Here is an 11,132-nt window from a genome sequence, read left to right on the forward strand (position 1 = left end):
TGTCGACAACTTGGAATTGTGTTCCTCTAAATAAAGGTGTTTAAACACTCTTTCGTTACAGTTTACCTGTAGTTCGTGTGGGTTGAAAACTTGGTGATCTCTACCATATTTGCTATCAGAACTCTTAGCTACATTACTCTCTATCTCAACCACGATTGTTAGAATTCTTTGAAAAAGAATCCCAACGCTGGTTTGGGCATCGACTAAGATTGCCAAACCTACTGTAATTCATAGTAAGAATATTTTTCTAACAGTAAATCCATGCAGAGTTTATGGTCTTAGCATTAACTTTGTAACTTGAAGAAAGTGTTCAAATTTTTTATGAATTTTACGATAGTAATGCCCTTGGCAATTGACAGGCCAAAATAACCTACCAATCACAGGAGGAAAACAATGATGGCACATGAAATTAGAGAGTTGAGTTAAAGGGAGAGGTCAGAGGCTCAAAAGATGGAAGAGAGAAATTACAGCCTTCAAGTTTCTGAGTTAAGTTGACAATCTAGACAGTTAACAAAACTTCGAGAGATGAAAAAAGGCTGAATACTTATTATAAAATGTATAAAGAATTACTTTTATGTTATAAACTGTGGATGAGTGGAATGAGATAAATTTGAAAATGAAAACTTTCAGACTATACATTAGTTAAAAAGGGTTGAATTATCTTTAAAAGAGCCGCACGAGCTTGAGATTCCTTCCTTCACTATACACTTGAAAACCTGGTAAGAATTACATGATCAATATCTGGTTCATTTCAGAGTACGACTTTAATTCATTTTCCCTGGTAGGAAAATTACCCTTTTTTTTCCCCCGAGGGTTTCGTCATTGTGGTCAACTGTAGCATCACTGTGTTCTATCGTATATACATCATTTCGCTACGTTTTCTGAAGAAAAAAAAGTTACTACAGGATAAAAATAAAGTGATAAACTTCTAATGGTCAAGTGATTCAGTCAAGTGATTCAGCTGAGTCGAGACGGTTCGAGTCCCTCGTTCGAACATGGTCCAGTAGTGAGGCAGCAGCGGCACCCCACGTCAGCTGACGCGGTGTAAACACCACCAGTGTCAACCAGCTCCACCGCCTCCCACACCACCACCATGATTAAGGCAATACTCGTCTTCAATAACCATGGCAAACCCAGATTAACCAAGTTCTACCAGTATTTTGTAAGTAGATGTTCTCAGTCAGAAATCATGTGTTTGTGCTTTTTATTATATGTGTACTGATGTTAGTTGAGGTGTGTACTTAACATGTAGGTATGGAAATTAGTGTCTGAATTTTTTTAGGGCATGAAGAACTGGATTTTTGGATTTTTTTTGATAATGCTGCACAGTTTTACTCTATTGTAGTAGAATAACACTTGCAAGTGATCTTTTTTGCTTTACCTTTTACACATTTTACAAGAAATAAGTATGGAAGGCAAAGAAGTAAGGGAAAATGTGGGTTTAATTAAAATATTACAGTTAAAGTGTAATTTATTGCACCATTTTCATTATTTGTGGAATTTTTTGAACATATTTTTAGAATTTGATATATTTTGTAAGGGTAATTAATCAAGACCAGGAGAGTGTGATTGAGATAACCTGTAAGTTTAACCATGTGTTGAATTTAGCTGGATCTCAACATGATAACCATAACCACGTACAGTATTTTTCAAATACAGTAAGATGTTTGGATGTCAGACTTAGAGGGATGTCTGACATTTCTGAATGAAATTATTAACGTGACACTAAGGGAAGCTATTGCTTAATGAGTTTTACCTCAATTGGAAGACACTTGTATCACATTCAGTCTTTTATTACCCATCTGAAAGAACGCTAAAATTCTGTTAGGGGTCTAATGACTTGTTGATGATTCAAATGAAATGCAGTGACAAATCAGAACCCTCAAAAGTCATAGATAATGACGTAAATCTGTCATGTTAATGTCTAAGCTGTTGTAATGAGATGATCTCCTTGATGGAAGTAAAGCTTACTGAAGAATGCTCATTAAGTCCCTTTTTAGAAGAGAAATTGAAGAAGGCCTGGCCCTACAGCTATGTGTTATCGGGTGTCTTGTTAACAAATCTTTTTAAAATAGTTTGTTAGTTTGTAAGAGTTATAAGGAAAAAAAAAAGAAAAAGACACCTGGTCTTGTTAGCATGAGACTCTCTTTTTGTTTTTATGTTATAAAGTTTATACCAATAATTTTAAATAAAAGTTTTAGAGTTAGTATTTCAGTAAGTTATGAAATTCATTTTTCTCTTACTTGGAAAGAATTATTGTTAATTGTAATTTTTATTGGTGGCACATGTAGCACTGTTTAATATCTACTTTTTACTTCAGAATGAAGAAATGCAGCAACAAATTATCAAGGAAACTTTCCAACTGGTGTCCAAAAGAGACGACAATGTTTGTAATTTTCTCGAAGGTGGCAGGTAGGGCATTTAAACAATTTTATATTGTTTTATTATATAGTATATCATACCTTTTTGTGCACTTTAAGTAGGATGGGTCATGGAAGGTCTCTGTGATGGCATATATCTCCATACTCTTTCATTTGGTATGTAAAGGATAGGAAGGAGTTAAAGAAATATTAGATTATCATCTTTGAAGTTGCAGCATGAATGTTGTCAGAGAAAAGAAATTTTCATCTCACCTGGTCACATTTCCATGGGCAGCATAGACTAAGTGGTCAGCTGTTGCTATTGTTAATGAATATGTTGTTGAGCATATGACCTCTGTAGCGAGAAAAATTATACTGGTCAAGCAGGTTAACTTCAGTAATATCTAGGATGATTAAGTAATTTTTTACCTTTCAGTTTGATTGGGGGAGCAGACTACAAATTGATATACCGGCACTATGCAACTTTGTATTTTGTCTTCTGTGTTGACTCATCAGAAAGTGAGCTTGGAATCCTAGATCTGATTCAGGTTTTTGTTGAAACCCTCGATAAATGCTTTGAAAATGTTTGCGAACTGGACCTCATATTTCACGTTGATAAGGTTAGTTGGTATATTTTTAAGGATGGTAATGTATGTGGTTGCACTTTCATAGTTGGGGCTTTTTACTATGAAACTTTTCAAATTTGTATGTGCATAGACATTTTGCATTTAATTAGTGTTACTTGTAACTTTGTCAGACAAGCATTTGATTGATTTTATGTATATATATATATATATATATATATATATATATATATATATATATATATATATATATATATTTTGTCAGACGAGCATTCTTTGTTCTTTTACTGTCGATCTTTTTTATTGCTTTTGCATGTTACAAATTTTCCCAAATGAACTTAGGCATATATTTGTCTTTTCCTGTATTCCAAAGAGTTCAGAAAATGTTCAGAAAGCTTCCTGTGTATTTTTATATCTGCTGATTTTGATAGCATCTTTCAATTTATGTTCATTATGTTAGCTTTTCAGGAGAAAATATGTTCACTGCAAGTACAAGAATGAGTTTGGGCGTCAGGAATCATTGACATGAATTGGAAGTTAAAGAAGGATTATTTATGGGGAGAAGAAAGAGGGTAGATGTTAGGACAGAACCTGAGGGAAACTTCTATAGATAGGGTTAGAGGAAGATATTGTTGCAACAGCATTACTTGCACTAGATTGATTGAAAAGAAAATTGCATGATAGAACTACATCCTGTCAAATGCATTAGAAATGTCAAGGGCCACAACAAAAGACTTGCCAAAATCCCCAAGAAAGGAGGTTAAAAGGTGTATCACATAAGAGACATGACAAGTAGATCTTGTATTGTGAAAGCTTTTTTGGTGATGTGAAAGAAGAGAAGGGGATTCAGAGAGATTAAGAAAATGAGGATTAAGGAGAGTTCTAAATCTTTGGATGGCAAAAGTGAGAGCAGTAGGATGATATTAAGAAGGGTTTGGACCACTCGTCTTTCTGAGGGATGGGCTGAACCATATGAACTTCCGTTATAAGAGCTCTTAACAGGGTTCACCAGTCTTCCCAACAAACTTTATAGATTCAGACCTTCACAAAACATCTTCCTTTTCAGTTTATTTTATGCCTTTTGTACATCCATATATGTTGCATATACATTGCAAGCTCATGGAATCTAAGGATGTGAAACATGGTTGGGGCAATAGTGCAGATAGTAATAGGATACAGACTACAGAAATGAGCTGCTTGCTGGGTGCTTGTAGTGATAGGAGGTAAAAGGAGTAAATTTTGGTAGCGGTTGGAAGGCAGCCAATGACCTTGGAGGTATATTACCAGTACTACTCACTTGGATGTATGCAATCTAAGGATGTGAAACATGGATGGGGAATAGTGCAGATAGTAATAGGATACAGACTACAGAAATGAGCTTCTTGCTGGGTGTTTGTGGTGATAGGAGGTAAATGACTACGAGTATATGTAGGTAGTAGTTGGTAGGCAGCCAGTGACCAGGGAGGTATATTACTGGTACTACCCGCCTGGGTATTGGGAGAGTTAGTGGCGTCTGCTTAGTGAGCCAGCACTTATATGGTTGTCAAGTTGCACTCCTCTGACCCAGGTAGCTGTCTTTTCTTTCTGCTTCACTAACATATGGACTACTAGCATTCTGTCCACAAACAATCTCTCCTTGTCATATGTTATTGACAACACTTAACTGACACAGCTCATTCTTTGTAACTAGATTTTCCTGTGGTGAGCACTATGTGCTTGGCCTGCCTTTTGGAAAAATGATAGGACCAGTAGATAGAGGTAGTTGGTAGGAACATTTAAGCTGGAACGTTAGGGAGAAACAGTGGGTAGAAGTGGTAGGCAGGCACATTAAATAGAAGTCAATAGGAACATTAGGTAGGAGCCTATGCAAACACTGCGCTGGAGTTGCCCTCTACCACTGGCCGTTAAGGGTGAGGCATAAAGGCTAAGAAGTGGTACTGGAGTTCTTTAGTTATGGAGACTCTCTTACTGAGGCAACCCTTTTGAGGGAGTTCCAGTTAGAACAGGCATGAGAGATACAGATAGATAGATGTTGCTAAATTGTACAGATGAAGGATCTCAAGATAGGAAAAGACATGGATGTAATGTCACAGAGTGAGTTCTGCAAAATGGTTTGCTCATATGGAGAGGATGCATGGTAATAAGTTGATTATGAAGATATGTTGGAGTTAGGTAGAAGGAAATAGAAGGGATGACATTCGTCATCCCATGAAGGGAAAGTGAGAAAATACATTGGGAAGGTGGTGGCTCAGAGAGATGTGAAGGGAATGGAACATGTTTTGGCAGTGTGTTAGGCTAGGGTGATCTGGAGACTTTTCCTGACATGTCCCCCCTACCTCCTTCACCCTCCAAGGGAGTTTTCAAGGATGAATAGGTATCTAAAATAAGTGTAATTTATTGGAAGTTCCTCTCATTTGCAGGTTCATTACATTTTAAATGAGCTAGTGATGGGTGGAATGGTACTTGAGACCAATATGACAGAAATCATCACTAGAATAGACGACCAAAACAAGTTGGAAAAGCAAGAGGTAAGACTCGCTGCATGCTTTTCCTGGAATTTTGCAGTTTTCTGTAATTTGTTTTGCTGTATCGTTCATCACATTTAGCGGTTTTATTACTTTTGTTTCCAACTGTCTTCACCTGAAATGCAATTTCTCACTGTTGGATGTTTTAAGTAGGATTATGATGTTGCTTTGTAGATGCTTCTTGTTTCTTCCTTACCTGCAGTTTTGCACACACACAGACACACTGACACAGACACACACAGACACACACACACACACACACACACACACACACACACACACACACACACACTTGTAATTGCTATTCTCCTTAGTGTTCATTCTCCTTGATAACTCTTTCTTCCCATATTTATTGACAATTTCTTTTTTTTTTTTTTTTTCAATTTGCCTTTACCATTATAATGTTATATCCATAGCTCTCATGATGATATAAAGGCATCTTTTGATATCTGCATATCTTACTGAAAAGTATAGCTTATCACCACTAAAAACATTCATATTGTTTGGCTGCTTTGGTCATCCTTTTATTCTAAACTCATATCATACATGCTTAGAATAAAAAGGTATGCTGTTTCCCTCACATAGAAATAGAATTTATTAGAAAATGCACTTTTGCTTTTGACTGAATTTCTCCATGAAAGCCTCAGACCTCTATCATGTGATTTGAAGGCAACACAGTATGTGTCAGGACAGCAGGACGAAAATTTTCATTTAGAAAATTTTGGTTCTGATACAGCCCATGCTTCACTTGCAAAGCAAGGCAACATAATCTCAGATCTCTTTGCTACAGCATCCAGCCGTAACTTCAGCTGTCGTTTTCATGCTTTATGTATTCAGCTATTCTTTATGTATATATATTGATTTCTTATTATTAGTTAGTCAACTTTGTGAATATATGTTGTGTGCCATTTTTTAACTTCTTCCATAAACTTTCAAAAAAAACCTTTCTTAGAATTTTATTTGGATGTGCTCAAGAAGAAATTCAATGGGAGGGTCCATCTTAAGTTGTTAAAGCAGTCACTCATAATCATCTGGGTTTAAGGCTGTCAGTGGCCATGTGTTTTCTGTACCTTTGATTTAAGTGTTAAGTTTTTCAGTGGTACTTCTAATATTTGCAGCATTTGTGTAATTTTTCCTCCATATAGTTTCAGTCTTAAGTTTGGTAATCACTTTGATGCCTTCTTAATATGCATTGTAGAATGGTGAAGAGCTGTAAAATTTATGTTATAGGAAATAATTAAGATTTATAACTAATTTGACCAACAGGGCCCATATAATGCTACAACTTCCTCATCACTTAGAGTAAGTGTGTTTTTTTGGTCATGAGCTGAGTGAATGTGTGAGGCTCTGGCTTATCAGCATCATCGATTATCAGGAATGCATTTAAGCTTTTGTTACAGTATGATGATTTACAATTTTTGTATGACTTGTGTATGATTCAGTAAAAAGTTTAGCTTTGTGGTGCATTTTTGTCCAGTTTTTACGTAAAGAAAATGAGCTTCATCTGCATTCAGGCATTGAATTCCTATGATTAACCCCTGTAAATATATATTATTTGGTTGATGCTGTAATCGATTTAAATATGTGGTGTGATGCTTTTTTCAGATGACTTCTCCTCAAAAGCTCTTCATACACCTCAAGGAGCTCACATAGTGAGCTATAAGAATGGCTTCTCTTTACTATGGTAGACAGTGTTCTTTCCTTTGTTTGGTGTTGTGTTTTCTACCTCAGAACTTAAATTGGTTTACGGAATGATGGATGCTCATTAACCCGACTAATTATGGAGTGTTGAGAGCATACTACACATTAGATCTTATGTTATAATGTGGGGGTCTCCTGTGTGCACAACAGATTTGGCTCTATAATATTTATCATTCACCAAAATACAAAGACCTGTGATTCTGATAAAAGATTCAATAGCTGACATGGTCCTCTGGTTAGTAATACAAAACCCTATCAGTAAACAAGATTGTGTAATTTTTTACACTGAACCGAACAAGAAATGGCCTTGTGATTTGTCACACCATCTGATCACCTGACAACCTTGTAATTCATAATACCAATCAATAACAATGGAGACAGTCTCATAGTTTGTAACACTGTCACCAGACTTGATGGAGATAATTTTTCTCTCATGGATTTTGTGATTAGTTATGAATTATGGAACCACTACTGTTGTAAATGTATGAGTCAGATGAGGATCCCATTCTCTACAGAGGCACAAAAACTGGTGAGCTTGTATTGCAGTATGCAGACTTGATATACATTAGTTCTATTTTGTAGTGGAATTGAGCCTCAGACTTGTCTGGCATTATCATATCCTCATAGTGCCCTTTGAATGGATTGTAGACATTGACAAAATTGTTCACAGGTTTTTGAAAATCATAGCTGGCAATGAATTTTGCCATAGTAGAGGCCTGTTTTTAGTTAACTATTAAGATTAACAGAAAAGAAACATTGCTGTGTACATGATGTGTGTCAACCAAGAACCCAGTTTGTTAACAATTAAAATTAGTCTGTAACTCAGTTATAGAACAGTTTGGTTTGGTTGTTGGCTGTTAGTACTATTTGTAATTGTTATAAAGATGTTCCCAGCCACTGTGGTCATAGTTTTCGTGATATGTTGTTGCTTGCACACTTCTTAAGTGCAAGTATGTGGATAATGTGTAACTGAAATAATTTCAGTGATTTTAATGTTTAACAGAATTTCACATGAAGCACATAGTTTAGGTTAGGTTAGAGTTTTTATAGTGGTAAGAGGTATATCAGTCAGTTCCATGAATTATAGTATAATTGATTCAGATTTTCAGAAATCATTTCATGAAGTCCTTCATCAAAGATGTTTAGCAAAAGTTGAGTCAAATGATACAGACAGTGTTGCACTTACCTGGCTAGAAAAAAGATGAATGGCTAAAAACATAAAACAGTGATCATTGGCCAAGCTTCAGAATGGTTAAAAGTAATTAGTGGAGTGATTGAGGGATTAGTCTCAGGGCTTGTTTCCTTTCTTATATAAGTATGTTTTACTTATCGCTGTTTCCCATGTCAATAGGTAGCACCAGGAAACAGACGAAGAATGGCCCATATATATATATATATATATATATATATATATATATATATATATATATATATATATATATATATATATGTATATATATACATGCATAAATGCCTATTCACGCTCGTATACATACATATACATAGCAACATATACACATACATACATATACATACACATACAGGAATACACATATATACACATTTACATATTCATACTTGCTTGCCTACATTCATTTCTGGTGCTACCCTGCTCCACAAAAACAGCATCACTATCCCCCTGCTTCAGCAAGGTAGCGCCAGAAAAACAGACAAAAAGGCCACATTTGTTCACCCTCAGTCTTTAGCTGTCATGTGTGATGCATCAAAACCACAGCACCCTATCCACACCCAGGCCTCACAGACCTTTTCATGGTTTACCCCAACATTAAACTTGGGTATAAAAGTATAACAGTACTTAAACCTCTGGAGCTGCAAGCTAACTTAAACTGATTTATTGGGCTTGTGGGTGGTTAATGTATTTTGTTATCATTACATGCTGAGTTTTTCATGTTGGCAGTAAGAGTGAAAAGAAAAATTATGGTATTAACTCTGTTAAACTACATCCTGCAAATGAGGAAAGACTTAAGTAGTAGTTTGTGATTACTTGTAATCTCGGAATACAAGTAGTAGTTTCTGATTACTTGTAATCTCGGAATACCTAAAGCCAAATAAGCAGTACATTGAAGTAGCAAAGTTTAAAGTTTCATTGAGATGATGTTTGAATTTAAATATGACAAAACTATCTTCACTGTAAAATTCAATGGCACATGCCTGCACTCCCACCCAAAAAAAGAATTTTTTCATTTAGTTTTAGGTGTTCTGTGTTTGAAGGGACAAGTAGAGGGAATATAGTGGTAAACTACCAAGATGATTCTTGTACTATACTTAGAAACACATCATATAAGAGCCTTTAGATGACCTAAATGTAGTTAGTCTGGAAAAGAGAAAATCAAGAGGTGATCTATTACAGATATTCAAAGTTATCAAAGACTTGGACAGTCTTGGGTGAAGTAGCTTTATAAGAAGAGGTCAGACTGATTTCATCTGTTTTAATGGATAGAAGCTTGTAGGTAGGCATTTTACTTTGATTGAGGCTGAAAACTTTTTCTTTAATAGGATTGTTAGCATATGGAATGACTTACCAACATGAGTAGATGAGAGAAATATAAATATGTTTGAATATGTCTATCTATCAGTCTAATCATTGTTTCCTATTCCATGGGGTGGATTAAGCACATACAGCCCTTGGAAATCATTCACACATCCTCAGCACATACCTAATAGATTAGAATGAAACTTGAATTTCCACATTTTTTGTCAGTTGAGACCAACTTCTCCAGTTACACCTCCTCCATGCACAAAATGCTTCCATTTCATCTAAACCCAAGTAATTTATATCGTATCTTCACTTGAAATATATACATAAACTCCCATACTCGCACATATACCTATCAATATGTACATACTTTTATGTACACATATGCAGACATATACATATATACACATGTGCATATTCATACTTGCTTGCCTTTATCCAATCCCAGTCCACCGCGTTCCACAGGAAACAGCATTGCCACCACCCGCAATACACATACCTGTATAGGTGCTACAAGACTCTGCCTGCTCGGGGTTACACTGTGAATGAAAAGTCACCTTTGAAGTGACCATCATCAGTAGCACAGTCTATTCAATTTAATTTTTACTCCAAAGGAGTCTGCATTTTCATGCCAATGGAAATAGCACAGCCTTTAGAAAGGTCTAAGGTAATACTAGAATTCTTTCATAGACATTGGTCATAGGCTGATTATAATTAAGTACATATACATACATACACACTTGTTTGCCCCAGGATTCCCATCTTTAGAGAATAATAGATAGATAGATAGGCAGCTGTGAACTGGTATATTAGTAGACCACCATTACACACTAATCATATGTGATCCCGTACATTTTCTTCATATGACTCGTATTGATGAGATCAATTCCACTTATGTATGAGGTTGAAGTGTTATTTTCTGAAATGTGGAGTACAAGTCAGTCAGTATATAAACTTCGAGAGCTAGTTAGGTAAACCAGGCACTCATATTAGCATTCATGATATATTTATGAATGACACAATGTTTTGTTAGTCATTATGAAATACTATTAATCCTCATGTCCTTATGCAGGCTGGTTTAGCTGCTGCCCCTGCCCGGGCAGTATCGGCTGTAAAAAACATGAACTTGCCACAGCAAATCAAAGATATCAAGTTGCCTGATCTTCCAGCTGCCATCAAAGATCTCAAGTTCTGACCACAAATGTCTCCGCTATGGATTTTCTTGTACACTCCATTTCATAAGATAAAAGTATTTTTCATAATGCAGATGAATATAACAATAAAAAAATTTTAAGTGTCAGCAGTTGTGTATATTTTGTTTTTAGTTCCTAGTGAGTGAATTTGAATTTTATTATTTTTCAAAATTATTTACACTGGCATTGATTTTTGTATGTTTGTGAAAAGTGGATATATGATTTTCTTACCCCTTTGGCCTATGATAGTTAAAAGTATTTAGCATCTCTCC

The 11,132-nt window shown here is 35.6% G+C and overlaps 1 protein-coding gene across 3 annotated transcripts; it reads left to right on the top strand.

The window, feature by feature from the left end:
• The first annotated feature begins 991 nt into the window (after positions 1-991).
• On the top strand, positions 992-11,132 carry or (AP-3 complex subunit sigma-2 or). Of its 3 annotated transcripts, none has more exons than XM_071658135.1 (6): positions 992-1,162; positions 2,321-2,412; positions 2,797-2,980; positions 5,365-5,472; positions 6,736-6,771; positions 10,740-11,132. In XM_071658135.1, exons 1-6 carry the CDS (start codon positions 1,094-1,096, stop codon positions 10,860-10,862), a joined length of 612 nt encoding a protein of 203 aa, XP_071514236.1. In that variant the 5' UTR covers positions 992-1,093; the 3' UTR covers positions 10,863-11,132. The 3 variants fall into 3 exon arrangements, with proteins under 3 accessions (XP_071514236.1, XP_071514238.1, XP_071514237.1); XM_071658137.1 differs by lacking the exon at positions 6,736-6,771 and adding an exon at positions 7,075-7,153 and having other exon boundaries at positions 993-1,162; positions 10,740-10,967; XM_071658136.1 differs by lacking the exon at positions 6,736-6,771 and having other exon boundaries at positions 993-1,162.

The sequence above is a fragment of the Panulirus ornatus genome, chromosome 66 (assembly GCF_036320965.1).
Source record: "Panulirus ornatus isolate Po-2019 chromosome 66, ASM3632096v1, whole genome shotgun sequence".
Taxonomy (NCBI): domain Eukaryota; kingdom Metazoa; phylum Arthropoda; class Malacostraca; order Decapoda; family Palinuridae; genus Panulirus; species Panulirus ornatus.